Source organism: Pagrus pagrus (assembly GCF_965226575.1).
Source record: "Pagrus pagrus genome assembly, chromosome: 7".
In the NCBI taxonomy this organism is placed as follows: Eukaryota; Metazoa; Chordata; class Actinopteri; order Spariformes; family Sparidae; genus Pagrus; species Pagrus pagrus.
Window position 1 is genome coordinate 5219315 of NC_140191.1, and position 20299 is coordinate 5239613.

Below are 20299 nucleotides of genomic sequence, written 5' to 3' on the forward strand. Positions count from 1 at the left end.
AACAACCCTTTTAATTCACAGCGCCATTTGGTCGAAGGACATCATCAAAGCTACCAGAGGTCTGGGCCGCTGAGCATAATCGGTTATTGATCCCTGCGCCGCACACCCTCACGACTCCTCTTTCTATCTCTTGCCTCGAGTGCTGTGTGGGCGTTGCTGGATGAACAGGCCGTTAACGAGGTTGTAAGAACTGTAATTGACGGGAGCGAGAGGTCATTTCTGCAGCCGAGATTTGAGTCTCGGCCAAACATGTGATGAGGCCGGTCGAGGGTTCAGAGAACTCATCGAGAGAGGACTTTGAGGATGGGGGAGTGAGTGAAGTGTCGAGATGGAGCACGGCCAAGAGCTGAGAGAGGAGGCAGACGATGGAAATGTATGAGAATCATGGGAGCTGGAGCCGACAACAGAGTGGAAAATGTGGTTAGAAGTAGAGCTGCGGCTAACTGTTATTTTCATTATCGATTAGCTGATGAACACATCGACTTTACACTTGAAGATCTGTTTAATCACTGTGGCGAGAGCTAATACTCAATCTGTTGTAATAGTATAACGTCTTCTGTGGCTCTGGAGGAGCTTTGTTGAGTCTCAGAATAAATACAAGATGTCACTCAGCGGGAACATCTGCGCTTGGGCTCGGAGACTTGAACTTTTTAATGGAAAGTCTGGATAACAAACGGGGGATGTAGAGTTTCAAAGATGTGAAGGCTCTCACGCTGCATTCACATGCTCCTCGGATGCTCCCATTTCCCGTGTTGAGAAGTCGTGCTTCAGGGTGTGTTCATGAGCTTTTAGGTTACCAACACTGAAGATGTTGGTAACCTGATGTTGGAAACAGACTTCTATTGGCCATGTGTGAGCTGATTGTAACATGGCGTGAAAAATGAGGCCTTCCCCCTCTGTCTTGGTCACCTATACAAGCCTATGGATGATTTCTTTAAGTTGTGTAATGCTGCTGGACTCAAAGGATGTGACTTTATGCTCAGTGCCTCTCTCCGCTCCACTAACAGGAGCAGAGAGAGGCAATAGCTAACGTTAGTTTAGAGATGGAGTAATAAAAACTAACGACCGGCTTCAAGCACAACAAAGGAGCTCCACAGAGCCCCTTTAAAGAGCCATAAAACAGTGAAAAATAGAGATTACAGTTTCAAATGGTCTTCAAATAGCTGGTTTTGTCCAGCAAATTACAAGTTGCATTATCAAGGATGAAGCCCACTGATTTACATGATCTTGACTTTTCCTTGAGCACCACAGTGTGAGCAAACACCAGCTTGATAATGAGACATCTCCGTTCGCCACCTAACACAACTTTTCAGCGTTTGTGATTAACGATGAATAAATTGGATCCTCTGAAGAGCTTCTGTCCCTCGGCATGCTGCTCCTTTGACATTTGTGAACATGAACAAGACTGTCTCAAGTGTAAACTGGAGCGGATCCAGTGGCAATAAAGAGAGAGCTGGTCTGAGATATGAAAAAGGTTTTATAGCAGCGGTGATTAATCAGTAAAAGTGTTGCTGCTTTCCTCTGGATTTCCATTTTGAAGGCGAAAAGCCAAAATGCTTCAAATCCACTTAAGAGAAAGTAACCAGATATTCAGTGTTTGGTATTTTGGAAACACAGTATCTGTCACTTTTTATATCACCGTTGAAGGAAAAGTTTATACACAAAGTGAGTAATATTTTCAGTGTCTGTCTCAGTTTTCAAAGAGCTGAATTCACCTTTTCTGAGTGGAACAAGTATTTTCCAATCTGCTAAAAAGAGTGTGGAGGGCCAGGTCTGGAAGTGAAGCAAGACATCATGAGGTCGACATTTGTGGTTTTGAGTGAATTACTACTGCAAAAAAAAAAAAAAGAAAAAGAAAATTGGTACACACATTTATGTTCCCTGAACCTTTCATCTAGCGCCATCATCAGCTCAAAATTGTCATTTCTTATTTAAAAAAAATACCTGCAGAACTAAACTAAGGACATTTCCATCAGCCTCAGCATGTTAAAGGAGCAGAAAGTCCCCATCTGCTGCAGGTGAGAGTGCTGCAACACTGTTCTGCTGTGACGCTCCAGAAATGTTTTGTGCACTATAAAACTTCACCTGACTTTCCATCAGCATTGAGGGGTGAGTAGATAATGACTGAATTTTCATTTTTGGATGAACTATTCCTTTAATATGTGGTGAACACAGTGAATAAACCTGCTGAACATCAGCATGTTAATCTGCTGACATTAGCATGACTGTGCCTAAATACAGCCACACAGAGACGTTAGCATAGCTGTGAACTTTTAGTCTTGTTGCTTGATAAGTAATATGGGATGGCTAAGTTGCATTGTGGGTAATGTAGGAACCAGGCTTTCGAAAAAGGAAGCATGCACAGAATAAAGCAGGTGATATCCGTTTCTGCTGTATCCATTTTGATCATGCTTTTAGACCAGTGTACTGCTTTTCAAAACGCCTACATTTCCCACGATGCAACTTCCCCCACTGAGTGACATCATTGGGGGAATTTATCAGATCACATGCGGCTTTCTCTGGAGCCACAAAAGGCTTTATACTCCTTTTTTTCACGTATGCAGTAGTAACCACACTTACAGTAAATGTGAAAACATTGGTGGAGTTACCCTTTAATGTTCTTCCATCTAGTAACCATTGCAGCTCTTGTTAGAAATCCTCACAACCCTCCTGAGGACAATGAGAACTTTAAAGCTCAGAGATTGTCATTTTTAACACCTGTTGTGGGCAGTCAATGACTAAGCACACAAGTCTCAGCACTGCAATGATTAATTTACTAAAAAAAGGTTGATGTTTGGTCATGAAGATCTTTTTCCAGACAAGCTTTTGCAACCAAAACATCGACCTTTTTTAATAAATTTGATTCCCTGCACCACAAATACATGACATCATTTGAAAACCTCCGTTACCTGTGATGCAGCTGACATATTCATAGCAAAAAGGCGTACAAGAGACCTCTTTATTGAATTTATTAAGTTGTATTCAGACACTCAAAACTTATCAGCCCATCACTAGTAATGCTGTTTTACATCATTAAAATTCATTGAGCTGTAAGAGAGACCACCAGTAAGGTTAATTATGCTACCTGCTTATAGCTGTAGGTTAGCAAGTCCAATACAGTCCGTCATATAAAATCGAAGGGCAGTCATTAATTAAAACATGATCAACACTGTGCAATGCAATAAAAGTTCCTTTCAAACATGACCATGGACCATTTCTGAAGAAAAGTAACAAGACACCAGAGAGGGATTTTGTTAATAACACTACATATACCTAAAAAGACCACCACTGCTTAACATTTGACCTGTTTGTGACGAGGTCGAGGATGAAATTTTGAAAAAAAAGAAGAAAAAGAAAAGAAAAAGCAGACCTATATTGAACTGTACAATTGTTCGGAGTCTCTAGATAATTTCCTGGTGAGCTCGTGAGCTCTGCAAGCTGTACTAAAGGAGGAAGAAGACAACATTGCAACATTGCACCCTATAACAACATTAGAGTATATTTTTTTTTCCACAGACTCGTGACAATGGGTAGTAGTCCAATTTTCTGCGTGTGCCGTCTGAACTCTACTCTAAAAACAATCCCCCATTTGATTTGAGATCCCCCCCAAATTGATGCCGGTTGACTTACTGGCCTGAAACAGAAACAGAGCGGATCAACAAAGACGAGAAATCTAACACAGAACGAGTCGTATGTTCGAGTCTTTGCAAGACGACTCGAAAAAGCAGGATGTTCCACAGTTTTCAGGTTTCCTGGTGATCTTCTTTTCCACGTGAAGCCGTTATCAGTGTCAGAATTTAACACGAGATTTCTGCGATGGACATGAAAGCATTTGTTAAATAGCAAAGCCGAATTTAAAATCCCGTCACGTTGGCCTGAAGGTGTCGGCTCCGGATCTTCTCGCACTTCCAAAACTTGTTATTCAAGCCCGTCTCGCTCTACAGATGGTTGCACACGATGGGAAGCCAGATGTGCATCGATTATTATTCTTGTATTTTCCAACTTTTCCATAAACCGGACAGCACCAAATTCATTTTCCGCACTTTCCTTTAGGAGCCTCGGATGGTGACGTCTTCTTGTGTAACAGATGTGAGGAGGGAGGGATTCTTGCTTTGCACAAAGGTCCTTCGATGGAAACAAATTTGGTTTCTCTTCTGATTGTGAGCATAAGTTAACCCGCACACAAAGAGTACTACAGGCAACATCGTACGCATCGCACGTCGACCCTGTGAAGTGACACATGAAGCTACACCTTCTCATCAGCAAATCAAACACGACGCATTCACACGTTCACAGGTCTCTCACTCGCTCATCTTTCTAAAATGTGGGGGGTTAGTCTTGCAACTGAATAAAAGATAAAAATGTGTGTTTTTTTTAGGCGTTGTAGTGATACATGCATCCATTATACTGATATACACTTCTTAAAAAAAGTTAAAAAAAAAAAAAAAAAGAAAAAAAAAAAGAACATCAACAAAATAAAAGGTATTAGAAATGCAGCTATACAGAGTCTTTTAGCTATTCCAGGGGAAGTGAGGTTGACGGTCAGGTCTGACGTCAGGAAGCCAAGGAGCCAGATGTCCAGATGTTGTTCAGCTGAGAGGGAGGAGGGGGGGCAGAAGGGTGTGTGTGTATGTGCGTGTGTGTGTGTGTGTGTGTGTGTGTGTGTGTGTGTGGAGGGGGGTGGATGAGCAGGAAGAGCTGGGTTAGTTACTGCAGCAGGGACGGCTGGTGGGCTGAGCCGTCTCTGTCAGGTCCACTCCCCGGTTCCGCCCGCTGCTGGCTCCGGCCGCTTGAGGCTCGTTCTTGGGTAGCTTCTTTGCTGCAATGACACGGCAACAACATCAGTGATGATGTCACGATAAATAACCAGACACCAAAATGTCTTCAGAGTTGTTTCACACTAAAGCTTCTTTGTTTTAATGTGTAAATTACATGTTATGAAGTTATTTTTTTCATTGTGTGTAAAGACATCTGGCCCCTCCAGCACCATCCACCATATTACAACACATACACTGTCCTGTAATACATATAGGAGTAAGATAAACACATTAAGTATTACTATATTCTCTCAACAACCAAAAAGGCTTTAACATCAACTAATCAATCTGCAAAGACTACAGTACTCATTATCTTACTTTTTCCAAATATTGGTGTCAGTATTTTTGTTTACGATGGCCAATAAAATAAAATAATAATTATAATTTCCAATACTTTGGCTTTAAAGCAGAATCTGAAAGTAGTAGAAAATGGTGATATTCAAGACAAGTACCTCAAAATTGTGCTTAAGTACAGAACTTGAGTATATTATACTTAGACTTATTGATCTGGAACTCTGCATTTTAGATCAAAACAATCAAATGTAATTAACTGATTTTAGATCTAATACTTCAAAAGAAGTCACAGGTTTGTAAACGCTCTGTGGCACAAGTGTACATGATCAACCCCGGCTTTACCCCTCACAGATATAGGCTCATCAGTGTGCAGTCATTTGATAACATTTACAACTGACCCTGTTCCCAGTCTGCAGTGTTCATTACAAAAGAAATGATTTACATTTTGACCTTTGACCTTTTAAACCCCCAAAACTGGTGACAAATCTATGACGTCCTCTGGGACACTGACACCCCTGAATCAACTGTTACCAGTCAGGACAGTGTGAACTTGTAATGTGTCTCTCTGTTGCTTCTGCTGCACCTACTGAGGCTTGTTTATCTTAACTTGCTGTTCAAACAGAACTGAATGCATGTTTTGAATTTTATGAAGGAGGCATGTTCAAACCTAACACAGGGTGTTAAATTGCTCTTTAAAGATGCTTTGTAAATAACCCTTTATGAGATATTAGCACAGAGGAATAAAACATAACATGCACACCTGGTTCACGCCCACATGGGAGTTTTTAGGCACAGTCTGTGCTTGGTAAGTCAGGCAACATAAGTGAAAACAACTGTGTGGGTGGCGTGTGGGTGTGAAGTAGTTTTAATTTTTTAATAATGTGCTGAGCAAAATCATCAGCGCTCTCTAGTGGACAAACTCTCTGCAGGCATCACTGCCTCTACACCTCGGATCACAGTTTACATTGTGAGCTGAGCGGCCTTATGATTGCTTTATGGAAGAAATACAGTGCGTCCTTCAAATGCAAATGGAGTTAAGGCTGGCAGATGTAAGGCCACAGTGTCCTTTAGACAAGCTGAGAGGCTTCATAAGCCTCCGCCTGTACTCTACATGAGATGGTTTCACTTCACTGAGCTCAAAACTGCATTTCGGACAAGGTCTGACCACCAGGAAGTTTTCCAAAAAGAGTAACAAGTACATTATGAGGCTGCAACATTTAAATTCAACACACAATGGACTAACTGGTGATCAACATACCAGCTGAATAGTAAAGATTTCTTCCAATTTATGTGTAAACCTGTAAAATGAATTCCAGTTGGAGGCTGATAAACACAACTGCGTCTTTTACTGTCGCTCAAAGGCAACATAATCCACATCTGTCCACATCTGGTCAGGAAATCGGTGCATCAGACTTCTAACGGTAGGGTGGGAGATATTATAGATTCAATGTGGAAGTTTGAGAAACTTACCAATGGCCATGAATATCTCGTTCACGTTCATAGAGGTCTTCGCTGATGTTTCCATAAAAAGCAAGCTGTTATCATCTGCGTACGACTGTGCATCCTGTGAAAGTGAAACAAACATTAGGAAGTCATTATTTAACGAGACATAAAGTACCTCACAGCTGGTTCGACAAAAAATGTAAACATGGAGGAAGCAAAGCAGGTATGTTCCAAGTAGAAGACAAGATCAGGCAGAGACTCTATGATTCTGTCGACATGCGGTATAAATAATAATCTGTGAATGCTTTATGTAACCTGACACAACATCCGGCAGTTAATTAACGAGGGTTTAAAGAAACACAAACCTGGAAGTCCAGTGCTCTCTTGTTTGCGAGATCAGCTTTGTTCCCAGCCAGAGCTATTACAATATTTGGACTGGCTTGTCTCTGAAGCTCTTTAACCCAGTTCTTCGCCCGTACAAATGACTCCTGGCAAACAAAACAGGGAGGGGTTGGGGAAAGTGGGGGAGGGGTGACTCAGTTAGTGAAATTAACAATAAGATCCATGTGATGGACAGATGAGGGCAACAGGCGTGCTCTTGTGATGTCTCTTCTGATCAAGGCCCGGAAGAGAAAAAATAATGCTTTTCATGAAATGTCAAAGAAATAAAAATATGTCTTCAGCTTAGGTAGAGTTAAAGCAGCATTTTGTACAGTATGCTATATTACAGATAATGTACAGTGATAACATTTTTTAAATGTAGGCTACATGTGTGTTCTGTTCTCTTCCGTTTCTGTTCAAAAGATTATCTGATGTAATAAAAGTTATTTTCGAAAGGCGAGCATTGATTGAGTGTTTTGATCCGTTCACAGTATTTCTAAGTATTAGGCCTGCTGCTTTATAATCAAAAAAGACATTCAAGTCTCACTTTCTACAATATGGGACCTTTAAATTAAAAGTTGAACAATATCGCTGCTGGCTTTTCCACTGACGAGCATTCATAGTCAATAATAATGTTGACATTACTAACCCTAACCCCTCCTCATTTATTTTGGTGTCTACCTTTCTACACAAACAAACAGTCTAATTTTCAGGTACAGTTTCTATAAAGAATACAAATAAATGATCCGTCTTAATGGCAGCTGTTTCAATGTTTAGCCTGTGAACAGCAGACACTTGCTGATAAAAGACTACAGCCCCGTTTCCACTGTGCCATCCGGTTTAGTCCACTTTGGGATGGTTATTTTTGCATTTCCATTGTCAAAAGTTACGGATGGTACCAAAAGAACTGTCTGTACCATCCTGTACTCTTGTCACCCTCTTGTCGACGTTCCTTGCACACCGATCCCAAACTTAAATGTGGATTTAGAGCACTGCAGACCATGTGATTATGCTGTCAGTCGGGCAGTAATGTACAGTACAGGTCGCAGTGTGTCGGTTAATTAATGCAGCAGCTTATTAAGAGATAAGAACAATCTCCCCTGTTGTTTTCCAACTGATGGATATGCGAACGTGGTTACCCTAATTCCTCCTACATTTAAGGGTACTGTCTGTAGTGGAAACAGTAGTTACCAGGGGTTACGCAGGGAGTGGGTTGACTCATTTTCGGTCTCTTATAGGTATACATTGTCTACAAAGCCCTGTTGTTGAGTGATGATGACTGATCTCTTAATTTGTCAGCACCCCAAAATAGATTTCTGTTTCTGGCTTGATGGAAAGCCCCAATATCTCCTCATCACTGACAGAAACAGCTACAGTTGGCAAGAGCAGGCACCTGACTCACCTCATTTGTGATATCATACACCACAATGGCTGCCTGGGCACCTCTGTAGTACATGGGAGCCAGACTGTGGTAGCGCTCCTGACCAGCTGTGTCCCAGATTTCAAACTTGACTGTTGTGTCGTCCAAACATACCGTCTGAGTCAGAAAGGCAGCTGTACGGGCACAAAGCAGAGGAACCGGTGACAACTGGGCCTGAAGCTACTGAGCGACATGAAATGTGTTTCTGTGAAGGTGATAATTCAAGAGCAGTGCTGGAGACAACACACACACACACACACACACACACACACACACACACACACACAGACAGAGGAGGATTATCTGGTTGACTTAGTCCACATTTGGACTAGGTCTGGCCCCAGTAATATTAAACATGTTTCATGTTGAACATCCAAGATCTGGACGGGAGCTGAGGCATGAAGCAGGGTGGAAGTCACACAAACACATTTTTTAACCTTTACTTCCTCCGCCAAGGAGGTTTTGTTTTCACCCATATGCGTTTGTTGGTTGGTTGGTTTGTCAGCAGGATTACACAAAAACTACTGAACTGGTTTCAACAAAACTTGGACGGAGGATGAGTCTTGGCCCAGGATAGACCCCATTAACTTTTGGTGCAGATCTGATTAAAGGGATGGATCCAGGAATCTTTTCTCTCTTCCTTTAACTTTCTGAGATACTGTAGGGCGTTTATCAACATTTTTGTACATTTCTCAGGAAGTAATGCATGGATCATGATGAGAAAATCTAAGAGTGAGTAGAGTTTGATGCAGATCCAAATGAAAGTCTATTTTTCTTCCACAACACAATGGAGATTATGATTCCACCTGTATTGTTTTGTTTCCAAATTAAATGCTTAAATTATGGTGAGGCAGTTATGGGTGGTTTAAAATGAAGAGTGATGCAGGGCTATCGAGTTTGAGACTGGACTAGGCTTGATTTAACTAAAGGGGAGTGTTGGGCTTATGAGATATGCACTCTACTGAGTGCCATTCTGGTTCACCCTGGGAGGCTTCACTGACATCAATAGTTTATAGGAACACCATGTTCACATTTAGTCAGTTACAGACAATCACACCTAGAAACTGTCCAGTACAACTTCAGTTTCACCTTATTGGGGATCGTAACGGGTCACAAACCTTCAGGCTGTCACTGAATGTACCCATTTCTCATTTTTTTGTCACTTTATTTTGCATATTACCACATATTGACTCAGGTCCAGGTTATTTTGTTTTTAACCACAGGTAGATTTGGTTAGCAGGTCATTTGTCTTGACACAGTTTTTAAAAATAACACAAAGTACTTGAGGCTCCATTAATCAGGGCTCAGGAGAGAAGTCATAATAATAATAGAAGAAAACACTGAAATAAATAACCAGTAAATAAGGTAGGAATCATACTGCACAGATAACCTGAGGTGTAACTTTAACTGCACCTTGCCTTGTTCGTGCCTAATCGTTTTCAGAGGCCTAAGGTGAGTCTGAAAATAGCAATAAAATGAAACGGATACGTTGATATAATCATATGATATCCACTGAGCGCTATGTTTGCCTAGAAGTGTAAGATTACATCGATGATAATGGAAACTGAGAGCAAATGTCCAGAAATTCATCTGATTATTCCTCCAGTTCCTGTTGGCCTGTTCCTCAAAGTCACAGACACAATCCTCCAACTTCAGTCATAAATTAAAAATCTATCTCATAATTTCAGTTTATATTTCATTATTTACTTTCTGACAAGGAACTATGAATCTATATGTTTGGATCCTTTATGGTGATGATGTTTATATTCCACTGTGTGATTCACTGGAAGTCTCTCCTTGCAATGAAGTCTTACAAGAAGGTAAGGAAAGCACGTCAGTAACATGTAGAGTTGCAAAGATTCATTGATTAACTAATAAGTTATCATCTTTTAAAGTTATCTATTAAACTATTCTGATAATCAATTTACCGGTTTAAGTGAAACTACGACGGTAAACTGAACATCTTTAGGTTGTGAACAAAACATTTGAGGACGTCGTCTGACGCTCTGGGAAACACTGAACAACACTATAGACAACAACTTGGTGCATCTTTTGCAGGCCTGTTCACAGAAAAAAATAAAAAGCGACAACACGGCCTAATGAAGATACATACCTCCGATTGTGCTCTCTTGGAATTCGTGAAACTGTCCCTTAACGAAACGAAGTACGAGACTCGACTTCCCCACGGCTGACTCTCCTAAAAGCACAAGTTTGAACTGGCAGATCTTGTTGCCTGCGTTCGGCCCATTGGGTCGTGTGGCTCCGCCTCTACTTGCCATGTCACACTGTCCGGTCTCTCCCTCTGGACGCTGACGTACTGCAATGAACTGTCGAGAATACCTGAGCAGGAGAGAGAAGAGAGAGCAAAGTGTCAGAGTCACATAAATACAAATCTTAATGTTAAAAAAAGAAAAGAAACAATGACGGGATAATTATGGTGAAAATTGAAATGTACGTGTGTGCTGTGTTTATTTTGTTTTTGTCATTTTATTATATGAAACTAAGAATCACAATTACAACAAGAAAAGCACCAACTGTTGATTTCTTTAATATTTAGCTGTAGCTTTTGGAAGCTGTAGCAAATAATACATAACTTATAATGCATTTTCTCTAAAGTTGCAGTGAGCAGTCGATTAACTGATAAGCTGATCGAAAGAAAAATCATTTGTCAAAAATGTCAAACATTTTCCGGTTCCAGCTTCTATAATAGAAGGATTTGCTGCTTTACTTTGATTTATGATGGTAAATGACGAGTCTTTGGGTTTTTGGTACTGCTGGTTGGACAAAAGAAGCAATTCGAAGATGTCACAGTGAAATTGTGATGAGAATATTTAATATTTTTTTTTACATTTGAGAATCGAAAAGATTAATCATGAAGATAATTAGCAGAGTAATCAATAATGACAGTGATCATTATTTGCACCCCTAATTTTCTCTGTAAAATCAATGAGCCTAAAACATTGTGTTCACAGCACACAGAACATGAAAACTGTATTTGTTTTTTAAAAATATGCACAAGGCCTGACGGATTCCTGCATTTTGTTTGATGAACAGGGTCAAACACTCAGGAATCTTAATGTTATAGTTTAATGCTGTGGATAACAATCAACTGTGCAAAACCAGGAGGCCAAGGTGTCCCTGGAGAGAAATTAACACGGAGGGAAATTTACTTTAGTTCAATTCACAGTGAGTCAACACAAGTTTCACATTACCAGCCACGCTGTGTTTCCCCTCCAAACAATAGTTGGTTGCTTGCCATAACGAGCCGCGCAAATAAGTGTAACAGGTATGGCAAAGACATACAAAGGTTTGGCAAATACTTTAATGACAGTCGATCTTCTGAGTTCACACACGAAAGCACTTGAACCTCTCAATTGTGCCAATTTACAGGCAAACTATGCAGGACTTGTTGGCTGCTGATCGTAAACAAACCATTCAAAAGGTGGCGTTTGCAATCCTGAGAGAAATAGGTGATTGTTGAGTTTCGTGGCCGGATCGTCAGCCCACCAACACAAACCGTCTGTGCATGACGCCCGGATATATGATACATTATTGCTTCACACATTTATTTATACTAAACATGATGTCTTTGATACACTGCCAGTGATGAGTGAGAGGGATTATGTTTTTTTAAGACTGTGCACACAGTCCTGCAAAGTATACATTTAACTACAACTTCTAAAGAGGACAAAAAGTTGAATAACTGGTTTCAAAATCTGCAACAACAAACCTCTGGCAGCTCCTGCTTGTAGCTTTAGGTTATACAAGGCAGACTATCACAACGTGGGATTAGTATGACACGAGTCTGGGCACATAGGTGGGGCAATGATCCAGAGCTAAGTTACATTACAGTCCTTCTATCTGCCGGTCTGGACATTAAAGGTGAATAACAACACCAAACCATATTAACAAGACAACAGCAGACTCTCTCTGTGACTCAGACATTTCTCTTGTCAACACAAAGTATCAGTCTAAGAATAATTACTGTCAACTTCGTCGAAAATCGCGTTACGACACACAGTTCACCACAAATAACCTGTTATGTTGTTGTTGACTGGCTCGAATTAGCAGAGCAACGACTGCTAGCGTTAGCAACACAGCTACCTAGTAACTTCCAAAACGTCTAGCCCAGAACAAATATGTGCCTGTGAGAAAGCATGTTTTTAACCTGTCAAACATGTAGTTTCAACGCCGGTGAGAGCTTTACACACTCGATCTGACATTTATGTAACGTTTGAGAATGCCAAGACACAGATGATGCAGTTTTGGGTGTGTACAGCTAGTGACAGCTAGCTAACCTTAGCTGCATGACGTTAATTTAGTGAGCTGCCCTGTCAATCAGTGGACTAAACACAGCCTCGGATGTTTGTGATATTAAACGTGGGTTAACGTTAATGTAGTAATGGGCTAAACGTGACGACTGATCCGGATTCACCAGCCGAACAACGTTAACTTGCTGTGCTAACTAGCTTGGCCCTTCTAGTATCGGGCTAGCTAACGTTAGCTAGCCACATAATAGACACTGGGCTGGCTACCTCAGTGAGCGAACGTTGTTTAGCTGTGGCCGCATCGGGAGGAGCCCTCCGGATAGCCATTAGCTTGCAAGCTAACGCTAATATTAGCTACTCACCCAGCAAAAAGAGGAAGCTAGTTAATGTAAACGGTGTCTCCAGGATAATGTCTGCGGCTCCTCACGGTGTGTCGATAAACCAGCCAGCTACTGTAACGTTAGATTTCATAAGGCTCCGCGATGTCCCTCTCCCACTTCTTTCAACTTCCCTTTTCGCATTGTACGAACGATGATGACAGATCGTATGACTGGAATTGACAATCCGCCTACGTTGTGGTGCGACGGACCAATCACGTGTCAGGATTCATTCCCAATTTACCAAAACTACAAAACACAGAAATACACTGAACTTCAAGAGTTTATGTAGGATAGTATTAATATAATCTGTTAACCTTCATGCCACTGTTCATACATTTTTATGTTTGTTTTTTTTTGCTTTCATTTTTGCCTGTATTAATGCATACTGCATACATTTTGGCAAAGGTGTTTATTTGTTTTTCTTTTAAATGTAATACACTGTGTTTATCACAGACAGACAGATAAAACTTTTATTGTTATGTAACATTAAACTACTTTTTTTTCATCCCACTGTGTGAATCTCATGTTATCAGGCTTTCATTCTGTGGTCCTGGATGAGTTTTTATTTTATTTTATTTTTTACCATTTTTCACATGATGGGGCAATTTATCTCTATTTTGCCCATAGCCCAGATACAGTGCCTATAAAAAGTATTCACCCCCTTGGATGTCTTCCCCTTTTACTGCTTTTATAAATTGAATCATGGTCAATATAAGTTGTGTTTTTTTTCTGACAAAAAAATTACAAAAAAACACTCTTTAATGTCAAAGTGAGAACGGATTTCTACAAAGTAATGCCAATAAATCAAAGATATATAATATTACAAATATCGGAAACTGTATTTAGCCCACAGATTGCCAGGGCAGTTCACTGAGTCAAGGGGGTGATGCAGCTGATAAAAGACCACATTTACTAACAAAAATAAAAATTCCATGTCAAAAACTGCCATAAAAATAATTTATATTAATTATATGGAAAACAATTATTTTGTGTTATTTTGTACAGTGGCATCATGTAAACAAACTGGTATTTAACGGGTTAAAATCCTGAAAATGAATGAATATTTGGTAGTTATTATCAGGACTGATATGTTTCACTGTTGGTTAAAAAAATGTAACCCACTGAAGGTTGAAATTAATATAAAAAATATCGTATTTTTATTGCAGTTTATGACATGGAACATGTTTTTGTATTAAATGTTTTGTATTAAAATCTGAGTAAATTTCTTTATTCAGAGATTTTGATTTCCACACTCACACTGTTGGAAACACGTATTTTTGTGCCGGTTCCAATAAAATCCTGTTGGATTCCTGTAACTTTATTTTGAAAAATCATATTGTTCTTATTTTTATTGGATCTCATGTATATTTTAAATTTCTTGATACATTTTTTTTTTTTAAACAAAAGTGAGTTATAGGACTATTATCTCTTATTCTAAATCTTACTTGACTATGATGGATTCATGGAAAATCATGTTGAGGCAGTTAACTACAAACAAACAGTTTCACATTTCCAATTAGCTCATTTAAAAACTGCTCTCTGTCTGATAATCAGCTTATTTCAGGCTAATTTATAAATGTTTCAGATTTTTTTAAAATGCCCGAACGACGCGAAATGACACGACCTGGCGTGACCGTCGAGATGTTGCTAGGCAACAGGACTCAAACAGGTGCAGGCTAATTGAAGGAGAAGTTGGTGCCGTTAGCCTGAAAACTGTTAGAAACTTTCCCAGTTAGATAAAAAGATAAAACTTCCTCTGCTGCTGATACTCGTGGATTCAAGATGAGTCTGACGGACAGAAACACCGACTCTCACCAGCGGACATATATTGACACAAGTCCGGACATACCGACGGTGAGCAACTGTAAAATAGCTAGCTAACTTTGCGTTAGCTTAACGTTAGCTGCTCCTGTGCGTTAAGAGCTGCGGAGTGTTTGAGCTGAACAAACATTTGTCTCATTAGTTGACAGGTTACTGTTTTGTGTGTGTGTTTTTTTCTTTCTCTTAACACCAGGCTGGGAAACTGAAACCTGAAGGAGACAGGGTGAAGACCTGCTTACAGGAAGAGGACAGGGTAAGTCCAGTTTCTATATGCAGTGATGGAATGTACATTTACTCAAATACTGTACTTAAGTACAATTTGAGGTACAAATATTGTACTTACTACATTTACATTCATTTACTAACTTCAGTTACTAGTAGCCAAATGAGTGCATGTTTAGATTAACTTATTTATAGCAACAGTCAGAAAACAAAACACTAATTACAATAACCAGGAAGAGGCTGAATATGGGATCTGATAATTGATCAGGCTGATAATCAACCCATAGTATACAGTATATGCATACATGTACATTTATTTATAATTTACTTGTAGTTATGGTACTTAGGTAAATTTTTTTTTGCTAGAAAATTACTTTAATTCTTAATTACATTTACATTTTTTGGCATTTAGCAGATGCTTTTGTCCAAAGCAACTTACAGTAATTCATACATGCATTCATACACTGATGGCGGTGGCTGCCATGCAGGGTGCTGACCAGCACATCAGGAGCAGTTTGGGGTTCAGTATCTTGCCCAAGGACACTTTGACATGCAGACCAGGGGAATTGAACCAGCGACTTTCTGATAATAAGACGCTGGCTCTACCCCTGGGCCACAGCCGCCAAGATACATTAAGACTTTAACTCGACTGTGACTTGACACCACTGCCTATATATGCAATAGGCCAGTCCGTTTTATCTCTGGGTGCTTTGGCCCAACTGAACGTATGAATATAAATTGGAGCCACAGGCAGCTCTGAAAAATGTAAAGGTGCATGTTCACGCTCTGATTTATCAACATCTCTGCTGTTCAGCCGTCCACCCCGCCGGTGATAAGGAAATTCCGCAGCAGCATCCAGCCGGAGCCGGGGGCGATCAGAGTGCACCAGGGGAAGGCGAATGATCCAGATGTTGCCAGCGCCCTCGTTCATGGCATCAGCACCAAAACTTCCCTCGGTGTGAGTACAGCCTAAGCACACACACACACACACACCTCGTGGGTCAATACGGCGGGTTTTTACTGCCCCAGATTTTGTGGGTTGATGTATTTTTAGATCATTGACAATAAATCATTTATTACTCTGCTTGGTGATGAGGTTTATATCTTACTTAGATTGAGCACCAACATTTTAAATTCTTCATGCTCCTGATTAATCACATTATGCTTATCCATAATGCATCGTTTTTGGTGCCGCTAATGGATCGATTTAAGAAAACAAGATCAGTCACAGTTTAACTGTAGTGAAGTCAGTGTTTGTTTTATGTTTTATGTAGCGGGTGCTAATATAAAATGCGGGTTTTGATGACACACACCCAGAATATGGATATATGTTCTTCATTTGTATGTAACAGGCCGGGAGCTTGTTAAATTCCCCCCAGAAGACCTTGTTCCAGCAGAGGTTACAAGAACTCAGTGAAGCAGCGTACGCCTCCAGTCAAAAAGGGCCGGTCGGCAGGTCCCATGATCAGCGTGTGGGACTTCCCACTTGGTGTAACGGCAAATATACGTATGGTGTGAAAACAGTTAGAGGTAAGTTCACCATCAAATAAGGTCATGACTTTTAAAGAAGAAATTAGGCTAAAGTCTGAAGAGGCACAAATATCAACAACATGCAAATATTTATCTTTATATTAATCTTTTACCAAAATGTGCAGATTAAAAAAGATCATATGTTTCACGTTTCTCAATACTGAGTCTCCTCTAGTTTGAATGTGTCACCTTCCTTTCTGTCCAGGTCTGGATGTGCGTGAGATTATTAACCCTCCAAAAACAGCAGAGGAACTGGAGAGGGAAACTCAGGAAGGACACGACGCTTACATTCGTAGCCACAATGCCTATTTTGTTGGTAAAAAGAAAAATATATATTGTGCACAAGGCCTTAACTGTTACTACCAACTGTCTATCAATCTATGAATTGATCCTGGTGATCATTTTGCAATGTGATGCCTTACTCTTCTAAAGGTGAGCGGATTGACAGGAAGTACAACTGGAACCACTGCAGTAGAGACGGCAGGTTTGGGATCATCACACCTCATTTCAACGACGGCCGCAATCTTGGAAAAACTCTCCACTGGCTGGGGGAAACGCAGAGGTAAGTGCTGCAATAACTAACTTGAGTGTTTCGTTGATATTTTCCATTAAAATTTGTATATACATGTATGTATGTGTATGATTTTGCAAAAGGTTTTACAATCCAAACGCTGTTTGGAAGAGATCTGGGAACAGGGAAAAGATGGCGCAACAACTTGGCACAACGATCAATGTGTAAGTGTCAGTCACACTTCCTCTGACCAGTCATGTGACCTCTGTATGTACAGTATGTTACTAACTTCTGTTAACTTCCTTCTCTCATTAATCTCATCTTTTCAGGAGAGGAAAGACCTTAAATATTCCACCAGATCAAACCTTTGGGAGTTTCTTACCACCAGATGAATTTGGTACAGTTTATGTAAAAATGACCATTCTTGGGTTATATATTGGAACATGTGTGAACAGATACAGTGTGTCCTTTTTGTTCCAGTCATGAGACATTTTTCCTGCTTCCTGCGCAGGTGTTGGAGATCTAATCCACTCCACTGAGCCGGGTCAGTATGTGAGAGGCAGAGATCAACAGCACGGTCTAGTGAACGCAGTGCGACACCACCTGAAGAAGGTCAACTTCCAGAACTTCCCCTCCCTGCTGGAGGCGTTCAGACATTATGACAAGGTAGGACTGGTTTCACTTCAGGCTGCGTGACACTTTGAACCACCTTCCTGACTTGCTATACTTTTAACCTGCTCATTATTCAACCCATTCAATTTAAAGTAACCTGAAGAAGTGCAGTTAGAAAGTGTACAAAGTCAACATACCATGATTTTATAAACACATCTTCTCATGTCCAAGAATAATCAAAGAAATCAGACCAAAGTCATTTGCCCTTTGTCCATTTAGGCCCTAACAGACATTATTAATGTTATCAGCTGCACCTGCCTGGTCGACTGCCTATACTACTGTAATTCTACTCGGGCAGTCTCACATCAAATGTGCTGTAGTCGTTGAACCTTTCCATATATACCTGTTTCCATAAAAAACTAGAAAGGCAAGGGGATGATTGACAAAGAGGACCTGCAGGCAGTGTGCCGTCAGTTCCAGCTGGGTGTCAGCGGGCCGGTCCTGGACGACCTGATGGACTACTGTGACACGGACAAGGACGGACTTATCAACTTCCTGGAGTTTGCTAACTTTCTCAACTGGAAGGACAAGATGCCCATCAAGAGTCGAGAGCAACGCATCCTGACAAACGGTCAGTTAAATGGACTGTCACGTACACATTTCTTTAGTAAGAGGCTTATACAACTGCTCTGCTTTTTGTATTTCAGTCTAAACAACATCAGAATTTGGCAATACAAGACTTAAAATGCTACCTAAGGTTTTAGGATGATGTGGAGTTTTTGTGCGGAGGGATATTTTCTGTAGCACTTTCTATTTATATTGTCTCCAGAGCGTCAGACCAGCTCAGCTCCAGCCAGCACAGAGAGGAGGCCTTTGTCAGAATCTGCTGATTCTGAAGTGCGTCCTGTCTCTCGGGCCTTAATTAAACCTGAGGACCTGGAGCCTGTTGAGCCCGGCAGCTCGTTGAAAACCCTTAGGACCCTGAGGCGACCCAGGGCAGTCCCAGAGCACTTCATGACCTCCTCCTCCCTCATCGGGGCTGCCAATGATAAATTTACTTCAAGTAAGTCAGAAATAGTGTGTACTGGAGAAAAGGGCAGAGGTCAAAGGTGAAATAACCAAGAACAGCAATATTCAGACTTGTAAGCCTGTGTGAGGACATCATCTGCTTTTGACTGATATAAGTAGTTTTATAAGCACCAGTTTAACATATTTGACTCCCATCTCCTAAACATGCTCACTCATTACGTGGTCTTTCTTTAGACAGTCGTACCTGTGGGATCCCGTCCGTGCGCACTGACCTTCCAGCTCCGCGCTTAAAGAGAGTCAGTGACAAAACCAGCTACGGTAAAACGACAGCTCGAGATCTTCTGCATCCATCAGTTCACGCCCTCCAGGGTGTTCATGAAGAACACTTCTTCTGTCCTCGCACCAAGCAGGAGGTACGCACAACATCAGCAGAGGTGTACCTAAATTACATAAATGAGTGAATACTCACAGTTAAAAGTACAGACCCACAGAAGATGCAGTTTATGGAAAATACTGTATAAATATTTTAATGTGGTATGACAAATATCAGTTTTAAAGATGACCTGTGTATTTTTTAATTAACGTAATGTTAGAGAAGACTTATATTCACTATTCATTTATGTTACGTTTGCTGTTTTTGGTTCCTACAGATCATTGAAATTACGGAAACTAAGATTTAAATGTTTTAGCCGATACATACACTACATTCATTGGCAGACTTGTTGTCCAGAGTCTCTTCCTATTTTCTGTGATGCTACTGAGATATGAAACATCTCTTTGTCATTCAAGCCTTTTGTTCAAGGTTGAATGCACGGGTAATTTCTCAGCTTAATATAGTTGACAGTCTTTCCTGTTTAATGCTCTATTAAATATTCAAAACGCCTTTGAATGTCACCGACTTCGTTCAAATTTCAACTCGAATTTTTTAAATAGCGTCCGCTTTTGACAAATATGTTATGAGACTGAATCAATGCTGAATCAGTTCTCTGTGATCCATCTCTGCCTGACTCTGTCATTCCTCTCTAGTTGTTGGTTATCTGTTGTTTTGTCTGACTGACTTTCTGCCTGTTTCATAATCATTCTTTTTCTAGATTAAGTCTCCTGGGGCTGCAGTATGGCCTCAGTGCAGTGAGATAAATAAGAAAACTTGACTTGACTCCCTCTTCTTCACAGATTGCAGACATCTTCAGGAATGTGGGTGTGAATATTTCTGAGGAGGTGTTTGAGGGGGCCTGGAAGTTGGCGTCCATGAGGCACCCGGCAGGGGAGGTTTGTGTCGAGGTTTTCCGTAACGTACTCAAGGAAATAAAAGCGATGTAACACTCAAGATGTGTTTACCGGCACAGTGTTTCCTCATTACAGTCGAGGTGAAAACTTTGTCGCTCCAAGATGTTTTAGTGTAATGAGATGATGATTTCTGCAGCACAAAATGTCTGACAATATTTTCACGTCACGTAGAAGTCAACAATCATCTGAAGTACCTGGTAGTTGTGCCATCATGAAGTCTCTTTAAACTGTCTTTGTTCTGGCCCAAATATCAAGACCCATTTCCTGTTGGTCAGAAATTTTTT

At 40.6% G+C, this 20299-nt stretch overlaps 2 protein-coding genes across 2 annotated transcripts; one reads left to right on the forward strand and one right to left on the reverse strand.

Annotated features, from left to right (window-relative positions):
- Positions 1 to 2954: 2954 nt before the first annotated feature.
- rab5ab (RAB5A, member RAS oncogene family, b) lies at positions 2955 to 13176 on the reverse strand. The gene is made up of 6 exons (XM_084357930.1): positions 12986 to 13176; positions 10469 to 10695; positions 8338 to 8489; positions 6920 to 7042; positions 6582 to 6675; positions 2955 to 4819 (listed from the first exon to the last, which is right to left on the reverse strand). Exons 2-6 carry the CDS (start codon positions 10632 to 10634, stop codon positions 4704 to 4706), a joined length of 651 nt encoding a protein of 216 aa, XP_084214056.1. The 5' UTR covers positions 10635 to 10695; positions 12986 to 13176; the 3' UTR covers positions 2955 to 4703.
- Positions 13177 to 14639: 1463 nt separating this feature from the next.
- On the forward strand, positions 14640 to 20071 carry efhb (EF-hand domain family, member B). Its single transcript, XM_084356724.1, has 13 exons — positions 14640 to 14857; positions 15018 to 15077; positions 15861 to 16004; positions 16399 to 16576; positions 16782 to 16892; positions 17009 to 17138; positions 17231 to 17311; positions 17417 to 17484; positions 17599 to 17753; positions 18123 to 18330; positions 18529 to 18762; positions 18963 to 19141; positions 19902 to 20071. The coding sequence occupies exons 1-13, from the start codon at positions 14786 to 14788 to the stop codon at positions 20046 to 20048; spliced, it is 1767 nt and encodes a 588-aa protein (XP_084212850.1). The 5' UTR covers positions 14640 to 14785; the 3' UTR covers positions 20049 to 20071.
- The last annotated feature ends 228 nt before the right edge of the window (positions 20072 to 20299 follow it).

What these genes read in the sequence shown, in the direction of transcription:
- efhb (XM_084356724.1), top strand. Translation starts at nt 14,786, where the DNA reads ATGAGTCTGACGGACAGAAACACCGACTCTCACCAGCGGACATATATT. An exon ending in GCACCAAAACTTCCCTCGGT is followed by an intron (nt 16,005 to 16,398) that starts GTGAGTACAGCC and finishes TGTATGTAACAG; the next exon opens with GCCGGGAGCTTGTTAAATTC. An exon ending in CAATGATAAATTTACTTCAA is followed by an intron (nt 18,763 to 18,962) that starts GTAAGTCAGAAA and finishes GTCTTTCTTTAG; the next exon opens with ACAGTCGTACCTGTGGGATC.
- rab5ab (XM_084357930.1), bottom strand. Translation starts at nt 10,634, where the DNA reads ATGGCAAGTAGAGGCGGAGCCACACGACCCAATGGGCCGAACGCAGGC. An exon ending in TGTATGATATCACAAATGAG is followed by an intron (nt 7,043 to 8,337) that starts GTGAGTCAGGTG and finishes TTTGTTTGCCAG; the next exon opens with GAGTCATTTGTACGGGCGAA. An exon ending in AGAGAGCACTGGACTTCCAG is followed by an intron (nt 6,676 to 6,919) that starts GTTTGTGTTTCT and finishes TCACTTTCACAG; the next exon opens with GATGCACAGTCGTACGCAGA.